The sequence below is a fragment of the Gallus gallus genome, chromosome 31 (genome assembly GCF_016699485.2).
Source record: "Gallus gallus isolate bGalGal1 chromosome 31, bGalGal1.mat.broiler.GRCg7b, whole genome shotgun sequence".
NCBI lineage: Eukaryota > Metazoa > Chordata > Aves > Galliformes > Phasianidae > Gallus > Gallus gallus.
The window spans coordinates 1,383,310-1,404,717 of NC_052562.1; the positions used below are offsets into that span (position 1 = coordinate 1,383,310).

Below are 21,408 nucleotides of genomic sequence, written 5' to 3' on the forward strand. Positions count from 1 at the left end.
CAGCTGCACCCTCAGGTGGGTCTGAACCCCCCATTTGCATGCCCCCCGTCATGGATGGGTGGCTGTGTCTCTGCATCCCGTCTGCATGGGGGTTGTGGCTGGCAATAGGGACAGCCAAACACCTGGACCCCATAGGTGCCGAGGAGCAGTCTCGTGCCAATCTGGTGATGGCACTGGTGAGGGGCTTTGTGGCTGCACTCGTCTTTGGCCTCGGAGTCTTCTTTGTCATCGATGCCCGCAGCCTCTGGATACGGAGAGATGACAACTGTGGTGAGCAAGTTTAAATGTCTACCATCCACTACTGATTCCAGCAATGTCCCCCACCTGCCCTTCTACCCCATATAGACCCTCCCAGGTGTCCCTTGCCTTCCCTTTCATCCCCTGTCAATTCTCGATTGTGCTCCTGGAGTGTGAATCAAGGTCACCCCATAACCCACTTTCTGACACAGGAGCCCCCTCATAATGCATGAGGCTGTGAAGTTCCTGATTATTGTCTGGGTCAGGGATCCCATCTCCCAACGTTCCCTGTGGGGCCTCACCAAACCTCACCAGGGAAACCCAAACCCTGCTCATAATTACCCCTCGGGACCAACAACCCCATATGGCTCACCATAACTTTTTATGCCTCCCAAATCCAGCCCATGGGGAACCCAAAATCTGCATCGGGGGGAATCCCTAGACACAAAATCTCAGCCTCCAGACCCATCGGAGCCCTCCAGGCCCTAAGTACACCACAGATCCCATAGTGCACCCACAAACCCACTAGAATGTGCCCCAAAAACCGCTCATATGGGACCCCAATCTATGACCCACAGGGATGACAAATCTTATCCCCTGTGGTTCCACAGTCCCTTAACACTCCAGACCCCGTGGGCACCCCCAAACCACAGCAGGACCCCCAACCATCCCCCCCTTGGGATCCCCAAATAGAAGGACCGCACAGCTCCAGACCCTCCATCTTGAACACCACTCCCAAATACCAACACAATCGGTCTCCCTCCAAAGCATGTGGGAGACCCCCATGGTGGCACCCCGCTGTTCCCCTGTGTCTCCAGGTGCCCCCCCCCCCAGTGACAGTGCGCGTCTGACCTACGCTGAAATTCATGCTGTGACCCCTGCTCCCCGGCCATCCATCAGCCCCCCATTATCTACACCCATGTGGGCAGTGGTGGACCCCTGCTGATACCCCCACACCCGCAGTGCTTCATTTTTAAGGTGCTCTGAATGGGACACACCCCAAATTCCTCACTTGGAGCTCCATGATACAGCAATCCCATCCTTATACCCCTAAATCCCAAGAAATCAAACATCCCCAAATCCTCCCCTGTGCAGCTCATCTCATTTAAAGTCCACCAAATCCCTGAATTCTCCTCTCTCACCCCCAAATCCTTCCTGATTCCCCTCAAATCCTGTAACATCCCTTGAGATCTCTCCATCACCTCTCTCCCTTACGTTCCTTCTCTGCTTCTCTCCATTTCCTCTCTTTCTTTTTCTCTCTCTCCCTCATTTACCTCCCGGTCATCTTTACTCTTCTCCTGCAGCAGCCATAACCTCAATTTCCCTGGCGGTAGCAGAGAAGGCAATAACACCAGTGCCAAAGTATCCTTTCTCTGTATTGCGCGTTCATTGTTACTTATTCTAAGTCCCCTTATTTCAGTGCAGTGCAGTTGATTGGCTGATGGTGGACAGTTCAATAAATGGTCTTCTGTCGTTCCTCTGAGTCACTGTCTGACGCTGTTGCCCTGGAGAGCCCAGGAAAGCACGGACTGCCCTACTGGGGCACTGTGCAGAGAGTCTGGCGTGCGTTGGGGTCACCATGCCAGGGGACACACTCACAGCCCTCTGGGACAGTGTGTGACAGCCCAGGGTGCAGAGCGTGTGGGGCACCTCAACAGTCACAGTGTGCAGTGTGCACCTCTCCAGTTGTCCCACCCCAGAGGGACCCCCCAGTGCAACCATCCAGATGGGCTAATATCGCCTCATCAGGAGGTGACATCACAGCATCCTGACTAAAAACGGGAACTGACAGCAGCTGTCCGGCCACTCTCTGTCCCCACTGCAGTCTCGCTGTCCCCAGGCTGCTCCTGCCTCATGGCACCAATGGCAGTGGCTCTGTGAGAGGTAGATTGTGTTTTTGCAGTGGAAATTTACAGTATTTCTGTATGTAGCCCAGGATAAGTTGCCTTTCCCAAAGAAAGTTGCTGAACAGAGTAAAGTTGAGAGTGGGGAGTTACGACCTAGGTAGAATTGGCACAGGCACTAGGGTAAAGGTGAGAGTCAAAACGAGTGACAGTATTGTCCTCGTATCGCTATAAAAAGTCCAGAACATACCCAAAGACAATGGGTTGGTAGCAGACTTGGTATGGAATTGTAACAGAGGTATGGAAGTGTAACGGAGCTCTGGAAGTGTAACATAGCAACAGCGTCAGAAGACTGTGAGCCTGAGATGCTCAACCAATGAGTGCCAGGAGAGGCTTTACCTGCGTCGGACCCAGGGTGCATAACAGAATGGATTTCACCTACTGTTTGCATAATATCTCCCTGATCAGTAGGGGGCATGCGCCCATTACTGCAATAAGGAACAAACTGCTCTTCAAAGAGACCTTGGCCTGACTAGAAACTGTTGATCTTGAGCGTGTTTCTCACACCCTTTCCCCTTTTTGATGCAGGTGAACCCCTCAAGAGTGCAAAGGCCAATGAGGCCTGCGTGATATGACCTCAAATCCCAAGCCGCCCCTTCACCCCTTGTCACGGAGTTATCTAGATTGATCTGTGCCCGTCACAGGGAGGCAGTAGGCTCACGGGGCCCCCTGGCTTCCTGAGGAAAAAAAACAAAAAAAACAAAAACGGAGCAGCAGCAATAATCTAAGAAGGAGAACTTATTTTACTAACTACAATGTTGGAATGCAAGATGACACGATATAATACAATCTAATTGGAAGTAAGGATAATAAATCAAATGACATGAGAGAGAGCGAAAGAGCAATAGAGAGAGAGAGAGAGAGAGAGAGTGTTTCCGAAACCGAAAGCCTTACTTGATGAAGGTGCCCGGCTTGGAAAGCACACCCACTCCTCTCCCGGCAGCAAGCGAAAGTGAAGAAGCACCGCGCGCAACCAGATGACGTATCTTCCGTGATGTGTCTTCCTTCTCTGACCGTGAGGTTCTCTGGGATACGTAGTTCTTCTCTTTTGTCCATGATGTTATGATGTGGAATACCAATAGCAAAGATGCAATACCATGACACAGCTCTCCCCCAGGAAGGCTCCATGCTGTGACAGGCCCTAGCAGGGCCAAGCCATGGCTGCCTGGGAAATGCCAGTGCTGGGCTGCTCCCCTGTTCCTGTGGAGCTGAAAAGGGGCACTGTGTGCCCTTCCCCACTGGGAATGCCTTGGGCTCAGAACTGCACAGTGTGCGCTGTGTTGGGAGCAGCGCTGCTGACAGCCCAGAAGGAGAGGCTGTCATTCAGCACAGTGCTGATGGAAGGCTGAAATCCTGGCAGGGGCCATTGGCAGCCCTGCAGAGCCAATTCACTGCTGAACGGAATAGCACTCAGCCAGGGTGTGTGGTGCTGCCAGATCCATCAGATCAGGAAATGATTCTGCGGTCTGAATTAGAAGGACAGGAACAAGGGATGGACCTTGCCTTGCTCTCAGAATGTGGGACAGCATTTCTCGGATTCATGGCCTGTAGACGACTTGTTTCTTTTCCCCTTCTCCCCTCCCCTCCCCTCCCCTCCCCTCCCCTCCCCTCCCCTCCCGTCCCCTCCCCTCTCCTCTCCTCTCCTCTCCTCTCCTCTCCTCTCCTCTCCTCTCCTCTCCTCTCCTCTCCTCTCCTCTCCTCTCCTCTCCTCTCCTCTCCTCTCCTCTCCTCTCCTCTCCTCTCCTCTCCTCTCCTCTCCTCTCCTCTCCTCTCCTCTCCTCTCCTCTCCTCTCCTCTCCTCTCCAGCCCCACACTCTTCTTTTTTTTTTTTTTTCTTTTTTTTTCCTGCGTTACCATTTCATTTTTTCAGTGGTTTGGGGACGGTTTGCACCAGTACATTGACCATCCGTTCATCTGTCCTTCTCCGGCTGGATCTCCTGCTCCTGGGGCTGCATTTTCCCCAAGAATTTGGGGAATTTTTCACAGAAATTTGGACAAATACATCCATAAATGATAATTCTACCAGAAATGATGACAAAAACATTTGGAAATGGGAAATCTCCTCCCAGAGGTTGGTGAAAACCCTTCAGATCCAAGAATTATCCCCAGAAGAAGGAATGAAAACCTTCAGAGGTAGAGGAAGGGAAAAACTTCCAGAAATAGGAATCCTCCCCCAGAAAGCAGAATGAAACACTTTGGAATCAGAATTCTCATCCAGGAATGTGGGATGAAACCCTCCAGAAATGGGAATCCTGCCCCAACACCACGGTGGGTCGGGTGCTGGTTTGGGATGTGGAGCTGGAGATGCGCACACGGGAGGGACATGTGTGTGCTGTGGGGACAGACGAGGCGCTGATGTGGGGCACATGGTGAGGACACACGTACACAGTGAGGACACGGATAGTGCAGGCACAGGGAGCAGACGTGCACCGTCCCTCCGAGTGGGTTTGGAGGGAGGTGAATCTTTCTCTGTCTCCTGAGTGGCACCTCTCCCAGTCAGCTGGGGTGGATACCACGATGGAGTCAGCCAAGGCTCGGAGCAGGAATACACATCCATTTGTGGAGAGCTTCTCTTTGAAATCAAACGGCTCCAAAGCAATGCTTTGGAACGAAGAGCTGTCCACAAAGTGTTGCTGGTCACCTCATGCGTTCCTTTCCAGTCTCAGAAAGCATGCTAAGGACACACACATGCACTACTGTGCACATATAATGGTGTACACATGTGGCATCACACAGACACAAAGGAACGGAGTTAATCACGGAGTGCACATCTGTGTACAACTGTTGTGCACATGTGATGGTGCACACGCAGGTAACATATGAACACATGCAGTGGTACCTGTATGCAGTGCACACGTGATGGTGAGCACACATAACACAAGTGCACGGTGCATGCTGGAAACACGTGTGTGCATACAACACACACGTGTTTGTGCACACGTATGGAGGCATCAGTGGCGCCCCCCAACGGCCACCTCGGTGTAGATAACAGAGGGCTGAGTGGCCGCGGGGGAGCTGGGGGGCTGTGTGCTGGGGGTCACAGCTTGCAGCTCCAAGTAGGTCAGTCCCTCGCTGTCACTGGAAGGCACCTGGGGACACAGCTGGAATACAGAGTGCCACCATGGGGGCCCCAAATGTGATCTGAGAGGGACACCCCACGGGTGATGTTTGGGGTTCCTACTACATGGCGTGAAAGAGCCCATGGGGTCTGAGGGGTGTTTAAGGATCAGAGGGGTCAGGGGGATCAGGGGGCTCAGATCTGGGTCCAGGGTGTTTCCTTGATGCAGATTTGGAGTTCCTCGTGGGCTGAGTTTGGGGGTGTGCTTAACATTAGGGCAAAGCATGAGAGGGTTAGGAGTCCCCTGGGGTCCCCATGGACAGAGTTTGGGTCTCTATGTGGGACTGGGAGCACTTCAAGGGTCAGATTGGGATTTGGTGCTCCCTGACCCCGTCACTCACCTGGAACTCCGTGGCCTCAGGCTTTTTGGGGGGGGCACCTGTGTCAAAACACGGAGGGGAATGAGATTATGGGGGAGCCTGAGGGATGTTTGAGGGGATCTACTGAGAAATAAGGACATTTAACCCCTTCCCCACCAGGGCTCTCATCTCTCTGTGTCCGACGTCTGCGGGCAGAGAGGAGGAAGAAGATGATAAGGACGAGGATGAAGACAAAAGCAGCAGTGCAGCCACCAACCACTGCCACCACCAGGTTCCCATGAGAACTGTCTGCAGCACCTGTGGGGTCGGAATGAGTGGGTTACCACATCCCCAGCCACCACCTCCATGGGGACGGGAGGTGACACAGCCACTCATGGGTTGCACCAGGTGTACCCCAATGGGGTTCAGACCCACCTGGGGGTGCAGCTGTGGGTGTCACCTCCAGCATCACGCTGTCCCCAAGGGGTGAGGACATAAAGGCATAGCGCCAGAGGCGGTAGGAGCACCTGTAGGTGCCACTGTAAGCTGGGGTCACCCCAAAGAGGGTGAAAGTGGCTGTGTCCCCACCACTGGACTCCTGGCGCTGGAGAGGGTCTGAGCTCCCATCCTTGTGCAGGAGGAAGGCGGCCCCATAGTCCTTGTTCCAGCAGCGGATGGTGACATTGGTCCCTGTTCCCACATGTTGCTCAGGGTGAAGGGAAATGCTGGATGGGGGATATCTGAGATCTGCATGAGGGAGTGGACAGGAGTAGGGCACGGTCCTGTGGGGAGCAGCCAGAGCCATTTGCTGTCCCCAGTGTCCTCACCTGTCAGCACCAGCTCCACGGGGTCACTCTTCACTGACACCTCGGCTGACTCAGACACCCGGTACTGACACCGATAACGACCTGCGTGTTCCCGCTGTGTGCTAACAATGGAGAACTCGGCCGCGTCCTGCTCCTTCTCCTTCCGCTTCTTGTACGGCCAACCTCCTTCCTGGTACAGCCAGACCCAGGCAGCCAGCCGGGGCAGGTGGCACCGCAGGGTGACATTGCCCCCCAGGGACACCCCCTGGCTGGGGTGCAGTGACAGGGAGGGTCGGGGCACTAGGACGGGGGGCAACAGTCAGCCTTTTCCCTTCACACCTTCCTCAGCCCCTCTGCTGGCCTCCTGACCACAGTTTCCTCCCTCTGTCCCCATTCTCCCCCTGTCCCCATACTCACGTTGCTGTGCCCTGCTCGCTGCCACCAGCCACCAACCTGCAAGGGACACGGTCCTGGTCCCACACAGGGCCACCAACCCCCATGGCACCACGTCCCCATGGTCACTCACCGAGAATGAGGTTCACTGCCATTGGTGCCATGAGGCAGGAGCAGCTTGGGGACAGTGAGACTGCAGAGGGGAAAGGAATTGGCCGGAGAGCTGCTGTCAGTTCCCCTTTCTTTTTCAGGATGATATGATGTCACCTCCTGATGTGGACATATTATCCCACAGGGGTGGTTGCACTGTGGGGCCCCTCTGGGGTGCAACAAGTGGAGAGATGCACTCTGCACACTGCGCCTGTTGAGGTGCCCCACACGCTCTCAACCCTGGGCTGTCATGGTTCATGGCTGCTGCAGGAGAAGCATAAAAGATGACTGGGAGGAAAATGCGAAAGAGAGAGGAAAAGAAAGGAGAGAAATTGGAGAGAAGCAGAGAAGGAACGTAAGAGAGAGAGATGCAGGGAGGAAAGCAATCATGGTCCATTTTGAGGAGTTGCAGTGCTGGTGCAGAAGGTGGGATGAGAGCGCTCACGCAATGATTGAAGTCACCACCTGGCAAAAAGGAGACATCAAGAAATGCAGCTTCTCTGGTGTCACAGAGTTATGTAGATAAAGCTGTGCCCGTGACAGGTCCGGAAAGGTTTGGAGGTGACCTCTCAGCTCTACCCCAGGAAGGCTCCATGCCGGAACAGGTCTGAGCATGGGCAAGCCATGGCTGCCTGGGAAATGCCAGTGCTGGGCTGCTCCCCTGTTCCTGAGGAGCTGAAAAGGGGCACTGTGTGCCCTTCCCCACCGGGAATGCCTTGGGCTCAGAACCGCACAGTGTGCGCTGTGTTGGGAGCAGCGCTGCTGACAGCCCAGAAGGAGAGGCTGTCATTCAACACACTGCTGATGGAAGGCTGAAATCCTGGCAGGAGCCATTGGCAGCCCTGCAGAGCCAATTCACTGCTGAACGGAATAGCACTCAGCCAGGGTGTGTGGTGCTGCCAGACCCATCAGATCAGGAAATGATTCCACGGTCTGAATTAGAAGGACAGGAACAAGGGATGGACCTTGCCTTGCTCTCAGAATGTGAGACAGCATTTTTGAGTCTGATTGAATCTACTGACACACAGAGGCTGTGTGCAGAACCCATATACCCCATGAAGGAGTCTGCCTTCTCCTTGTCTGTTGTTTCCAGCCTGCCTGCATTGCTCACTGATGGGTTTGCCCTCCTGGGCTTTCCTTTTCAGGTTGACAGCCCTGTCGAAGCCTTCCTTGTTCTTCTTTGCACCCCTCACCACGTCCAGTTCCAGCTGGGCCTTGGCCATCCTGCCCCCAGCCCCACACAGACCAGCATCAGCCACACCCTCATGCCAGGCTCCCTGGCCCTGCTGACACTGCCTGTGCATCTGCTTCTTGCTCTCCACTTTGACCAGCAGGTCCCGCTTCAGCCATGCCACTGTCTTGCCTTCCTTTCCACACTGCCTGCACTGGGGATTGAGAGCTCTTGTGCCCTGAGCAAAGCGGCCTTACACATCTGACAGCTCTGCTCCTCTCCCTGTCCTTGAGGACAGATTCCCAGCTGTGTGGGCTGCTTTCCATCACTGTTACTCATCTGCTCATCCATCCATCCATCCGTCCATCCACCCAAAAAAACTCCATTCAGTCCCCACATCCACCATCCAGCCCCATAAATGTCACCCATACCCAAAAATCTCCTTACCCCCTGAAACCTCCATCCAGCCCCTAAATCTCCATGCAACTCTGATCTCTACAGGCAGGCACAATCTCTGCATCCAGGCCCACAAGGCTCCATTCAGACCCAAAGCCTCCAACCAACCCAACATTTCTATCCAGCCCCAAACCTCCATCGAGACTGCAGATCTTTCATGCAGCTCCCAGATCTCCCTGTGGCCCCAAAAATTCTCCATCCAGCCCCACAAAATCCTTCATCTGGACTCCATAATCTCCATCGATCTCACAAACTCTCCAGCATTTCCTCTTCTACCACCAAAAGGGGGAATTCAGCTCTCCTGCCCTTTCTCTCACTGCTGCTCCCACACACAGCCCTCCCACGCACAGACTTTCTCTTCTCCCCCAGATTATGGCTAATCCCTATGCCATGGAGCTATTTAGATCAATCCAGATCAATCTATGCCCAATAGGCCCGTGGGCCCAGTAGCTCGCAAAAAAAAGAGAAGGGAAAAGGGAAAGGAGTAGGGGAACAGGACCTGGGCTCAGAGAGGGAAAGAGAATGGAACAGCGGCAATGTTCTAAGAAGGAAAGCTTACTTTACAGGCCATGATATCGGAATGCAAGATAACTGAATATAATACAATCTAATTGAAATTGAGGGTAATAAATCAAATAAAACAAGAGAGAGAAGGTTTCCGAAACGGCTTGGAAGCACACCCAGCCCTCTGCGTGGCTACCAGAGAGAGAGAGAGAGCTGACAGAGCCCGATCCTGTGACTTCAGTGCCGTATCTTCCTTCTCTGACCGTGAGGTCCTCAGGGATATGCAGTTCTTCTTCTCTTTTGAGAAGCAGGTATCTGGAAGGTTGTCAATCCACGGAACTGAAGTATTAACGCTTTAATTACCCGTGCTGTCCATGATGTTATAATGTGGACTACCAGTAATAACATTACTAAACCATGACCCCTTGGAGAACACCATTCACTGCCACGCTCTGGCAACGCTTTGCAGGCAGCTAAGATTTGACAGTCTGTGTAGGGCACCCCAACAGGGACTGCAGTCACACCTCTATGCATGGCAGCCCATGGCCAATCCCCAAACACACCACCCCTTGGGGACCGCAATTGCAACACTGAGGAGGTGACATCATGGCACTTCTCCCTTGGAAACGCAAAGCTGCTCTTGGCCACTTCCTTTCTCTGCAGCTGTCTCACTGTCCCCAAGCTGCTCCTGCCTCATGGCACCAATGGCGGTGGCCCTCATCCTGGGTGAGTGACCATGGGGACGTGGTGCCACGGGGGTTGGTGGCCCAGTGTGGGACCAGGACCGTGTCCCTTGCAGGTTGGTGGCTGGTGGCAGCGAGCAGGGCACAGCAACGTGAGTATGGGTACAGGGGGAGAATGGGGACAGAGGGAGGGGAGCGTGGTCAGGGGGCCAGCAGAGGGGCTGAGGAGGGTGTGCAGGGACAAGGCTGACTGCTGTCCCCTGTCCTAGTGCCCGGACCCTCCCTGTCACTGCACCCCAGCCAGGGGGTGTCCCTGGGGGACACTGTCACCCTGTGCTGCCACCTACCCCAGCCAGCTGCCAGGGTCGAGCTGTACCAGGAAGAAAAGTTGAGATCCAGCAAGGAAATGGACCAGGAGCATGACGTGGCTGAGTTCTCCTTGGCTGGAATTAAGCAGGAAGATGCAGTGGGATATCAGTGCCAGTACCAGGGGTTGGAGCCTGTAGGGACATCGGAGAAGAGTGACCCCGTGGAGCTGTTGGTGACAGGTGAGGACACTGAGGAAAACAGATGGCCCTGGGCTGATCCCACAGGACTGTGTTCCATCTCTGTTACCTCCTTGTGCTCAGATCACAGGTATCCCCCACCTGGCATTTCCCTGGGACCCAGAGAATATGTGGAGATGGAGACCAACATCACCATCCAGTGCTGGAACCAGGAATACGGGGGCACCATCTTCCTGCACAAGGACGGGCACTCAGCCCCTATCCAGCACCAGGAACCCGATGGTGGGGGCACTGCCACCTTCATCCTCTTTGGGGTGACCCCAGCTGACTCGGGCACATATAGGTGCTCCTACCACGTAGGGGGCTCCTACCTTCTGTCCTCACCCCTTGGGGATAATGTGACCCTGGAAGTGATTCCTAGACCTGCACCCCCAGGTAGGTCTGAGCTCCCTTCAGGGCACCCCCTCTCACCAGTAGGAGACAGTGTCACTGCATCCCTCATCCATTGAGGTTGGGGCTGTGTACAGGGACACCTAAAGTACTTTGAACCCTCAGGTGTCAATGGGGGACCCAGCAGGAACCTGGTGGCAGCAGTGGCGGGGGGCTGTGCTGCTGCCATTGTCATCATCATCGTCCTCACTGTCTCTTTCCTCCTTGTTGCTCAGAGAAGACGAATGCAGAGAGATGAGAGTCCTGGTGGGGAAGGGGTTTAATGGCTTTGATCCCCCATAGATCCCCTATAGATCCCCACTGGTGTTGTTTGCGTCCTCCATAATCCCATCATTCTCCTCTCCCTCTGACTCAGGTGCCACCTCCAGAAGCCCTGAGGCCGTGCAGTTCCAGGTCAGTGTTTGGGTCAGGAGACCCGACCCCCAACGTGCCCCATTGCCCCTCCCCCAGAGCTCAACAGGGAAGCCTAAACCCTGCCCATAGTGAACCCCTTTTATGGCTTCCCATGACGTTGTGTGCACCCTCAAATCCAGCCCATGGGGACCTCCAAATCTCCACCATGGGGATGTCCCACACCCCAAACTGCAGCCCCCTGGCATGCTCCAAGCCTTAAACGTACCCAGACTCAATGGGCACCCTCAAATGATAGTGGGACCCCCAAACTCCACCCACAGGGAACCCCAATGTCACAGCCACAGCTTCCCAAAATCTACACCACCCCACAATCCCAACCCCCTTCTGCTGAACAGCCCCCCACCCATTACACAGTGCCGTCCTCCCCTCAGTTGGGATGTTGGGATCCCATGGTCACACTGCTGTCCCTGTGTCCCCAGGTGTCCCCCGGTGACAGCGAGGGTCTGACCTACGCCCAGCTGCAAGCTGTGACCCCCAGCACCCACCCCCGTGGAACTTCTACCACCCCTGAACCCCCCATTATCTACGCCGAGGTGGGCACGCGGGGACCCCGCTGATGCCCCCAGATGTGTACGCAAACACGGGTGTGTTGTGCACACATGGACTTCAAGGGTGCACAGTGCCAGTGTGCTCGGTGTGCTCACCATCACGTGTGAATTACAGCCATGTAGCTGTGCGTGTGAACACGTGGATGTGTATTAAATGGGTGTGCACCATCCCATGTGCACAACAGGTGTACAAACACACGTGTGGGACACGCTGAACTCTGTGCCTCTGTGTGTGTCTGTGCGATGCCGTATGTGTGCACCACCAGCTGTACACACTGCTGCTCATGTGTGTCCTTAGCATGTGCTCCCGGGGTCTGCACTACATGTGTGCCTCCACAGCACATGCATGTCATCAGCACCTTCCCTGTGCCTGCACCACATTTGTCCCTACAGCACACGCGTGTCCTTTCCGAGTGCTCCCCACAGCGCATCTCCATCTCCACAAGCCAAACCAGCCCCCATCCCACAGTGGTTTTGGGGCAGGATTTGTGGTGAGGAGGGAAAATGCCTTTGGGTGACGGTTGGGAACAGGACAGAGGGGGTGTGGGGTTTTCCAGAAAGTGGGGGAGAAGAGGAAGTTTGTGTGTGGGAGGGCTGTGTGTGGGAGCAGCAGTGCGGGGAAGGGCAGGAGAGCTGAGTTCCCCCTTTTGGTGGTGGAAGGGGAAATGCTGGAGAGTTTGTGAGCTCAGTGGAGATTATGGAGTCCAGATGGAGGATTGTGGGTGGGCTGGATGGAGACCTGTGGGGCCACAGGGAGATCTGGCAGCTGCGTGAAGGGTCTGCAGTCTAATGGAGGTTTGGGGCTGGATAGAAATGTTGGGTTGGTTTGAGGCTTTCTGGAGTGGATTGTGGTTTTGGTGTAGATGGGGTTTTGGGGTTTGAATGATGGATTTTGTGGTTGAATGGAGGCTGGAGGCTGGATGTAGAGGCTGGGTCTGGCTGTAGAGATCAGAGATGCATCGAGATTTAGGGGTTGGATACAGGTTACAGAGTATAGAGAGATTTTGTGGGATGGGTGACATTCATGGGGCTGGATGGTGGATGTGGGGACTGAATGGAGGTTTTTTGGGGTGGGTGATGATTTTGGGGGCTGAAGGTCTTGGAGGTTCTGGAGGGCTGTGTGTGGAGGGTGGTGTGGGGTGTGGATGTTGAGACTGGATGAAGGATTTGGGGCGGCTGGATGGAGATGGTGGAGTTGGATGTAGAGTTTGGTGTGAGATGGCGGTTTTGGGAATGGGTGAAGATCGTTGGGTAAATGGAAGTTTTGGGGTCAGAACAGAGATTCTGGGGGTCAGTTGGAGTTTTTTAGGGTCTGGTTGGGGATTCTGGGGGTGAGTGGAGGTTTTCGGAGTGGACGGACAGATAGACAGTAGGAAAGATAGTTAAGGTGTTTGTGCGGATAGTAGGGCCAAAAGGTAACAATATAGAGAGATGAACAGGCAGAAGGTGGCTTGAATTTGCTGTGTCCGTACAGGATCAGGAGGTGCAGCCCCAGGAGCAGGAGATCCAGCAGGACGATGGATGGATGGATGGATGGATGGATGGATGGAGCGATGGACGTACAGATGGACGGACAGATTGATAGACACATGGATGGACGGATGAGCAACAGAGTGATGGAAAGCAGCCCACACAGCTGGGAATCTGTCCTCAAGGACAGGGAGAGGAGCAGAGCTGTCAGATGTGTAAGGCCGCTTTGTTCAGGGCACAAGAGCTCTCCATCCCCAGTGCAGGCAGTCCGTAAAGGAAGGCAAGAGAGCGGCATGGCTGAAGCGGGACCTGCTGGTCAAAGTGGAGAGCAAGAAGCAGATGCACAGGCAGTGTCAGCAGGGCCAGGGAGCCTGGCAGGAGGTGGTGTGGGTGCTGGTCTGTGTGGGGCTGGGGGCAGGAAGGCCAAGGCCCAGCTGGAACTGGACGTGGTGAGGGGTGCAAAGCCGAGGAGGGCAAACCCACCAGTGAGCTATGCAGGCAGGCTGGAAACGACAGACAAGAAGGCTGACTCCTTCATGGGGTATATGGGTTCCACACACAGCCTCTGTGTGTCAGTAGATTCAATCAGACTCAAAAATGCTGTCCCACATTCTGAGAGCAAGGCAAGGTCCATCCCTTGTTCCTGTCCTTCTAATTCAGACTGCAGAATCATTTCCTGATCTGATGGACCTGGCAGCACCACACACCCTCGCTGACTGCTATTCCGTTCAGCAGTGAATTGGCTCTGCAGGGCTGCCAATGGCTCCTGCCAGGATTTCAGCCTTCAATCAGCAGTGTGCTGAATGACAGCCTCTCCTTCTGGGCTGTCAGCAGCTCTGCTCCCAACACAGCGCACACTGTGTGGTTCTGAGCCCAAGGCATTCCCGGTGGGGAAGGGCACACAGTGCCCCTTTTCAGCTCCTCAGGAACAGGGGAGCAGCCCAGCACTGGCATTTCCCAGGCAGCCATGGCTTGGCCCTTCTCAGGCCTGTCCCGGCATGGAGCCTTCCTGGGGTAGAGCTGTGTCATGGTTTTGCAACTTGGCTATTGGTATTCCACATCATAACATCATGGACAAAAGAGAAGAACTACGTATCCCAGAGGACCTCACGGTCACAGAAGGAAGACACATCACGGAAGATACGTCATCTGGTTGCGCGCGGTACTTCTTCACTTTCGCTTGCTGCCGGGAGAGGAGTGGCTGTGCTTTCCAAGCCGGGCGCTTTCATCAAGTAAAGCTTTCGGTTTCGGAAACTCTCTCTCTCTCTCTCTCTCTCTCCCCCTCTCTATCGCTCTTTCGCTCTCTCACATTTCATTTGATTTATTATCCTTACTCCCAAATAGATTGTATTATATCGTGTCATCTTGCATTCCAACATCATAGTTAGTAAAATAAGTTCTCCTTCTTAGATCGTTGCCGCTGCTCCGTTTTTTTCTCGGGAAGCCGGGGGGGAGGGGGCCCGCGAGCCTACTGCCCCCCTGTCACAGGCACAGATCTATCTAGGTAACTCCGTGACAAATTTTTGGTGGAGAATGCAGGCAAGATTCGTCTGAAGCTTTTAACGTTAGTAAGAAAAAGGATTTTGTTAAGCCAGACTGTGAGACTACAAAGCATTGCTGGTGTTGGTGTGGCCTTCATAGATTAGATTATAGCCTGGGCAGTCCGCCAAACTCCAGACACTCTACCGAGTGGTTTCCGTTTGTTTTCCTTTTTTTTTCTCCTTCCCTTCACCCCCCCCTCCCTTTAGCAGTTACCAGCTATGAGGTTGCTCTTTATTGTCAGAGCACTGTATAAGGGATTAAAAGCAATCATGTTCCTTGCCAGTTACCAGTCTATAATTAACCTCTTGATGTGTTGCTGTGCAATTATGTCTATATATAACCTAGTAAGGGCACTGATAGAGGCGCCTGTCTGGTGGCTTTATGCAATGTTGTATAATTTGAATTTTGAGACTTTCGAACCGGTTTCCAGGCTTCCCTCTCAGTTTGTCAAACGTTTTTCAAATACCGAGTCAGTGCTCATACTTGTGTGCGTGTTATCAATATCCCTGAATGTATTGCTCTTCATTCGTGCTAAGTGGAAGAACCCTCCAAGACCAGAGAATGATGACAGGCAAGGAACACGGAAAGGTTTAGGACGAATCTTAGAAGCGTGAAGACCCGCCATACCATGGGATTTCGCTCTTGGACATCTGTGGGATCCCAAGAAACTGAGCCAGCATTTGAGTCAGGGACGGTGCGGCTTAGATAGATCAAAGGAAGTACGGCTCATCTGGGGCTTGGCTTGTGCCTACCACGCTCTGTATAGTACTATTCTGGAGAGAGAGAGTTTCCGAGCGGAGGTGCAAGCCAAAGGGGGAAATCTTCCAGTCAGACCTGATCAGTCACAGCAGACACCAGTAACAGTGTCAGTAGCCCCTGCAGAAGGCAAGAAATGGAAGCGGGTGTCCTCACGTCTAGAGCGAAAAAAAAGAAGAAGAAGAAGAGGTGGAGGAGGAGGTAGAGGAAGATCCTGGCGAAGGGGCTTCCTCAGAACCAAGAAAGGCAAAAGCAAAAACTAAGAGGCATGAAGAGGACAGCGATGAAGAGGAGATCTCTATTACTGTTTGTCGACCTCTCAAGATGACTGAAATCCAAAGCTCAAGAAAGGAATTTGAACGACGTTTGAATGAAACTGTTGTCACCTGGTTGCTTCATAGCTTCATTCTCACTGACCCCTCCCAGTGGGTTTGGGGTGAAATGGAGAGAAAGAGGAGGAATTTGTAGGTTCTGATAAAATCTATTTACTGAGACCGAAAACAAAGAGAGACATAACAGTAATGATGATGAGATATATGAATATATTTTTCCAAAGCAAGTGATGCACAAAGGAATTGCTCAGCACCCAAAGACCAATGATAAAACCGGAACAGAATAGGAGGCAGGAAATATTGGGGAATTTATAGGGGATCTATAGGGCATCAGTGGGAAATGGAAGGGGAGCAAAGGGACGTGTCTGGGGATCTCAAGAGGAGGGGTAGATAGGGACAGATGAGGGGGTCTCACAGGAATGGTGGTGGTGTTTGGGAGCGGATGGGAGAGGATTTGGAGGTCTCAGGGACTGTTAAGACATTTGAGGGGATAAAGAAGGACTTTGGGGTAAGAGATGAGCATTTAGGGATTTGGTGTGAGTGGGAAGAATTTCGGACGCACCAGTGAGAATGTGGGATTGTTAGATTTGGGGAGGTTATCTGGTTTGTGGTTAGAACAGGACATCAGGGAGTCCCAAGCAGGGAATTTGAGATCTGTCCCCTTCCACACACCCCAGAAATGCGACACATGGGGTGGCCCATCAGCACGGTAAATCAGTGCTCACTGTGGTGTAGATGACAGGGGACTGGGGGGCAGTGGGGTAAGTGGGAGGCTGGGGGCACGGGATGGCAGCTGGCATCTCGGCGTAGGTCAGATCCTCGTTGTTCGTGGGAAACCCCTGGAGATGGAGGAGGAGAATGGGGTGCTACCATGGGGGCCCCCAAGATGTGTGGGGTGAGGGTGGGTCTGTGGTGTAGGTATGTGGGGGGTGTGGCCATGAGGAGGAGTCTGCGTTTGTGACTGGGCTTAGATTTGGGGTCTGCATGGGGGATGTTTGGAGGTCCAGCCGTGGATTTGGGGTGCCCATAGGGTCTCGGGGTGTTTAGGGACTGGTGGAACACAGAGGCTCAATTCCGGTTTCCCCATGGGCATTGGGTTTCCCTGTGGGTGCATTTAGTGCCCCTCTAGTTAAGTAATCGGTGCCTATAGGGTCTAGAGGGGGTTAAGGCTTGGAGGGCATCTTTAGGTCTGGGTATTTAGGGGTATCTGTGGGCTGGGGTTCCCCGCAGTGCAGGTTTGTGTTTCCCAAGGGCTGGATACGGGTGGTGCACATAAATGTGAGGGTAAGCCATATGAGGCTGGGGGTCATTTGGAGTCCCCATGGGGAAGGTTTGGGTTTCCATGGAGATGTGAGGTGTGGGTCTTAAGAAGTGAACTGGGATTTGGGGTCCACTGACCCCGACACTTACCTGGAATTGCACTGACTCGGGCATCTCAGGGCTGACACCTGCATCAAAAAGAGGGGGAAGGGTGGGAGTTATGTGTGGGCCTTGGGGGACAACTCGTGGATTTATGAAGGATCAGTAGGGGGTCAAAGAAAACATAGGGGATGCCTGGGGGGACCTGTAGGGAATGGAAACCATTGAAGTCCTTCCTCACCTGCGCTCTCATTTCTCCGTTTCCAGAGGCTGCAGCCAATGAAGTAAAAGTAGAGGCCCGAGCTGAGGGCCAAGAGAGCAGAACAGACCTTCACCACCACCACCAGCAGGTTCACATAGGACCACCTCTTGGCACCTGTGGGCTCTGAGGGTTTGGGTGTCCCCATCACAGGGCAGGGATGCCGTGACAGTTCCACCCATGGCTGACACTGGGGCCCTACAAATGGGGTCTCCGACCTAACTGGGGTTCCATGTGTGGGTGTCACCTCCATCATCACGCTGTCTACAGGGGGTGAGGACACAAATGTGTGGTCCGTGGGGTTGTGGGATTATGTGCTGGTTCTGGCAATGCCAGAGTCCCCTTCACGTCCAGGTGAAGGTGGCTGTGCCCCACCAGTGGGATCCTGGCACAGGATGTGGGCCGAACATTCATCTCTGTGCAGGAGGAATGTGGCACCACAACCCCCATTCCAGCACTGGGTGGTGACATCAGTCCCCATTCCCACATGTTGCCTGGGCTCAGGGAAATGCTGAGCTGGGGGAAGCTGCAGTCTGTGTGCAGGGAGGGGAAGAGATGGGACTTGGCCGTGTGGGAAAAGCTCAGGGCCAGCCGGTGTCCACAGTGCCCTCACCTGTCAGCACCAGCTCCACGGGGTCGCTCTGATTTGATGTCCACAGTGGCTCTGACACCTGGTACCGACACTGATATGTCCCGGCGTCCTCCAGGTTTGTGACAGCAAAGGAGAACTCAGCTGCATCCTGCTCCTTGTCTTTTTCCTTGTTAAATCTCAGAGTTCCATTGTGCCAGAGCTGGACCCAGGCATCCATGCGGGGCAGGTGGCAGCGCAGGGTGACATTGTTCGCCAGGGACACCCCCTGGCTGGGGTGCAGCGACAGGAAGGGTTGGGGCACTAGGACAGGGGACAGCAGTCAGCCTTGTCCCTGCACACCATCCTCAGCCCCTCTGCTCTCCCCCTGACCACGCTTCCCTCCCTCTGTCCCCATTCTCCCCCTGTCCCCATACTCACATTGCTGTGCCCTGCTCGCTGCCACCAGACACCAACCTGCAAGGGACACGGTCCTGGTCCCACACAGGGACGCCCACGCCTGTGGCACCACATCCCCATTGTCACTCACCAAGGATGAGGGCCACGGCCATTGGTGCCATGAGGCAGGAGAAGCCTGGGGACAGCGAGACTGCAGAGGGGACAGAGAGTGTCTAGAGAGCTGTTGTCAGTTCCCCTTTGAGGCTAGGATGCTTTGATGTCACCTCCTTTTGGTTCCCAAGGGAGAGCCCTTTGGGATCCTCTCTGGAGTGCCAGTTTTGGAAAGACACACACAGAAACCATTGGGGGACCCCATACCCCATACAGGCCGTCACCCATTGGGTCTCACATTCTGTCCCAAAACGGCTGCCAGTGAGTGGCTTAGCACGGTGTCCCCCATGCGATGCCAAACATCCTGTCGGTATCTAAACGGACTGTAAGAAAGTCGTGGAGGGACTCCTTTGCAGGGGCTTCAGTGGGAAATTGCATCAAACCGAAGAAGCAAAGAGTTATGTGTAATCATCTGGGAATGTGTTTTAAACTAATGGCTGTGAGTCACTGGCACAGGTGTCGCCGAGAGGTGGTGGTGCCCCGTCCATGGAGACATTCAAAGTCAGGATGGATGGGGCACTGAGCAGCAGATGGAGCTGTTGGTGTCCCTCTGCATTGCAGGGAGTTGGTTTGATGATCTTTAAGAGTTGCTTCTAACTCTAAAGATTCTGCAGTTCTATTGTTGCATTATTCTACATAGGTACATTTATTATGCACGGGATAACACACACTGATGTAATTCACACGACCACATGCAGTGGCACATGCATGTATTGCACAGGTGATGTTGAGCACACAGTGCACTGTGCACACTTGAAGACAGAACATACACGTCTTTGTGCACATGTGGTCTTGCACACTCCTAGTGAGCAAACATGAGGTCAGGCAGCTGGGGGGACAGCACAGAGACCCCCATTTTCCGCAGTGCCCTCACCTGTCACCACCAGCTCCACGGGGTCACTCTTCCCTGATGTCCCTGGTGGCTCCAAAACCCGGTACTGGCACCGATACTTCTCTGCCTCTTCCTTTTCTACGCTAACCAAGGAAAACTCAACCATGTCCTGAAGCATGTACATGTCTTTCTTGGATCTCAAATGTCCGTTCTGGCAGAGCTCAACTTGTAAGGGCAACCGGAGCAGGTGGCAGCGCAGGGTGACAGTGTCCCTCAGGGCCACCCCCTGGCTGGGGTGCAGTGACAGGGAGGGTTGGGGCACTAGGACGGGGGCAGCAGTCAGCCTTGTCCCTGCACACCCTCCTGGACCCTCTGCTGGCCCCCTGCCCTTGCTCCCCTCCCTCTGTCCCCATTCTCCCCCTGTCCCCATACTCACGTTGCTGTGCCCTGCTCGCTGCCACCAGACACCAGCCTCCAAGGGACACGGTCCAGGTCCCACACAGGGCCACCAACCCCCGTGGCACCACGTCCCCTTTGTCACTCACCCAGGATGAGGACCACCTCCCTTCGTGTCATGAAACAGGAGCAGCTTGGGGACAGCGAGACTGCAGCGGGGAAAGGAAGTGGCCGGAGAGCTGCTGCCAGTTCTCGTTTTGGGATAGAGTTCCATGATGTCACCTCCCCATGTGACAACTGCTGTCCCCAAGGGCTTGGCACTGTGGGGCCCAGGATGGGGTGGCACACACATAACCGTATCCACATCTTTTTTGCACTGCCCCACTCCGGCTGTCACCTGTCAGCTCACACACGGTCCACAAAGCACTTCCAGCACTTTCTAGGTTGGAAAGTCGCAGCCAGAGGGCTGTGGCCAACAGCTCCATGTCCAGGTGGAGGTGGTGATGAGTGGTGACCCCCAGAGGTCCCTCCTGGGAGCGCTGCTCTTCACCACCTCTCACTGACACAGATGATGGGATGGAGTGCACCCTCAGCACTTTGCTGATGGCACTGAGCCGAGTGCTGCAGTGGAGACGACAGAAGGAAGGGATGCTGGGAAGGGCCAACAGAAGAGAGCTTCATCATCTTCATGGCGGCCATCGTTGCTCTTTGCTGATTCAGGACTGCCATCTCCAGGTAAGTCTCACCCCCCCATCCCTTCTCCAGCGCTGTGGGCCGACACTTTCACTCCTCAAAACAGACCTTGGAATCAGAGCGGTGATAAGTCTGATTCCGGTCCCTCTCACTGACTCCTGTTTTCTCCTCGTCCCTGACAAAACCGACTCACTGTCACTTCTGAGGATTCCCTCCTTCCTTCCCATTTATTGAACGATAGTGAATGAGAATGAAGAGATTTAGGGAGAGATGAAGGGTTAAAAGCCAAAAGGGAATGTGTGGAATTCCAATGCAGTTCAGACAAAGCCGTGTGATATTAATTAATTTCTGCCTTCCTCTCTTCAGCTCTGCCGTCCTTTCGTACTCCTGACTCTTCCACACATCCTCATCATCCTCCTGGTAGACCAAATGGGTGGGGAAATGGACCTGGGGGACTCTTGAGTTGACATGTGTGATTTGGGGATCGTTTTCTGAAATTATTTCAGTTTTGGTGCACGGGAAAGAGGAGGGAAGAGAGGGAAGAAGGGTTTGAGGCCCACGATGTGTTTTGTGTGGTGCAGTGGAAGGAGGAGGAAGCTTAAAATAGAAAAGGGGAAGTAATGTTGGCTGAGAAAACGGACTTCTAGGAACAAATCTGCAGGAAACAGCAGATTGTCTGAGTAGAGGTTGGGATAGAAAGACAGTGTTAGATCTAAAGCCCAGAGATGGAGTGATTTCAGTCACAGCTTAGCCAATAGGTTAATTTAAATTCAAACACACCCGAAGTATCCCACCCAAAATGACCACATGTACATCCAGCACAGCAAAAATGTGGGCACCAAATGATGCCCATCCTTCTCTTCCCAAAGGCAGACATCAGTCCTGAGTGTAGGTTGGGAATTCTCCTCCAGTTTCATACCAAAGCCAAGAGACGCATATCCTCTGCATATCCTGAACATTCTCCATTGATTTCCCTACAGATTTGGGGTGCG

The 21,408-nt window shown here is 53.8% G+C and overlaps 3 protein-coding genes and 1 long non-coding RNA gene across 8 annotated transcripts; 2 read left to right on the forward strand and 2 right to left on the reverse strand.

Moving 5' to 3' along the window:
- LOC112531204 lies at positions 1-2,803 on the forward strand. Of its 2 annotated transcripts, none has more exons than XR_005842316.2 (3): positions 1-15; positions 136-270; positions 2,063-2,803. It is a non-coding gene; the product is annotated as an uncharacterized LOC112531204 (long non-coding RNA). The 2 variants fall into 2 exon arrangements; XR_005842317.1 differs by lacking the exon at positions 2,063-2,803 and adding an exon at positions 1,542-1,713.
- A 1,176-nt stretch (positions 2,804-3,979) lies between these two features.
- Positions 3,980-6,952, reverse strand: LOC107050008 (platelet glycoprotein VI). 2 transcript variants are annotated; one of them, XM_040654325.2, is made up of 7 exons: positions 6,891-6,952; positions 6,782-6,817; positions 6,386-6,664; positions 5,994-6,305; positions 5,736-5,876; positions 5,601-5,638; positions 3,980-5,230 (listed from the first exon to the last, which is right to left on the reverse strand). In XM_040654325.2, the coding sequence occupies exons 1-7, from the start codon at positions 6,919-6,921 to the stop codon at positions 5,093-5,095; spliced, it is 975 nt and encodes a 324-aa protein (XP_040510259.1). In that variant the 5' UTR covers positions 6,922-6,952; the 3' UTR covers positions 3,980-5,092. The 2 variants fall into 2 exon arrangements, with proteins under 2 accessions (XP_040510259.1, XP_040510257.1); XM_040654323.2 differs by having other exon boundaries at positions 3,988-5,242.
- A 2,759-nt stretch (positions 6,953-9,711) lies between these two features.
- Positions 9,712-11,855, forward strand: LOC100859725 (immunoglobulin superfamily member 1-like). Its single transcript, XM_025146097.3, has 7 exons — positions 9,712-9,764; positions 9,838-9,873; positions 9,991-10,269; positions 10,351-10,662; positions 10,783-10,923; positions 11,033-11,070; positions 11,511-11,855. The coding sequence occupies exons 1-7, from the start codon at positions 9,734-9,736 to the stop codon at positions 11,646-11,648; spliced, it is 975 nt and encodes a 324-aa protein (XP_025001865.2). The 5' UTR covers positions 9,712-9,733; the 3' UTR covers positions 11,649-11,855.
- A 4,074-nt stretch (positions 11,856-15,929) lies between these two features.
- On the reverse strand, positions 15,930-19,956 carry LOC112531128 (T-cell-interacting, activating receptor on myeloid cells protein 1-like). 3 transcript variants are annotated; one of them, XM_040654406.2, is made up of 6 exons: positions 18,476-18,555; positions 18,367-18,402; positions 17,971-18,249; positions 17,340-17,474; positions 17,150-17,187; positions 15,930-16,578 (listed from the first exon to the last, which is right to left on the reverse strand). In XM_040654406.2, the coding sequence occupies exons 1-6, from the start codon at positions 18,504-18,506 to the stop codon at positions 16,441-16,443; spliced, it is 657 nt and encodes a 218-aa protein (XP_040510340.1). In that variant the 5' UTR covers positions 18,507-18,555; the 3' UTR covers positions 15,930-16,440. The 3 variants fall into 3 exon arrangements, with proteins under 3 accessions (XP_040510340.1, XP_040510339.1, XP_040510341.1); XM_040654405.2 differs by having other exon boundaries at positions 17,340-17,483; XM_040654407.2 differs by lacking the exons at positions 18,367-18,402; positions 18,476-18,555 and adding an exon at positions 19,764-19,956 and having other exon boundaries at positions 17,340-17,621.
- Positions 19,957-21,408: the final 1,452 nt, after the last annotated feature.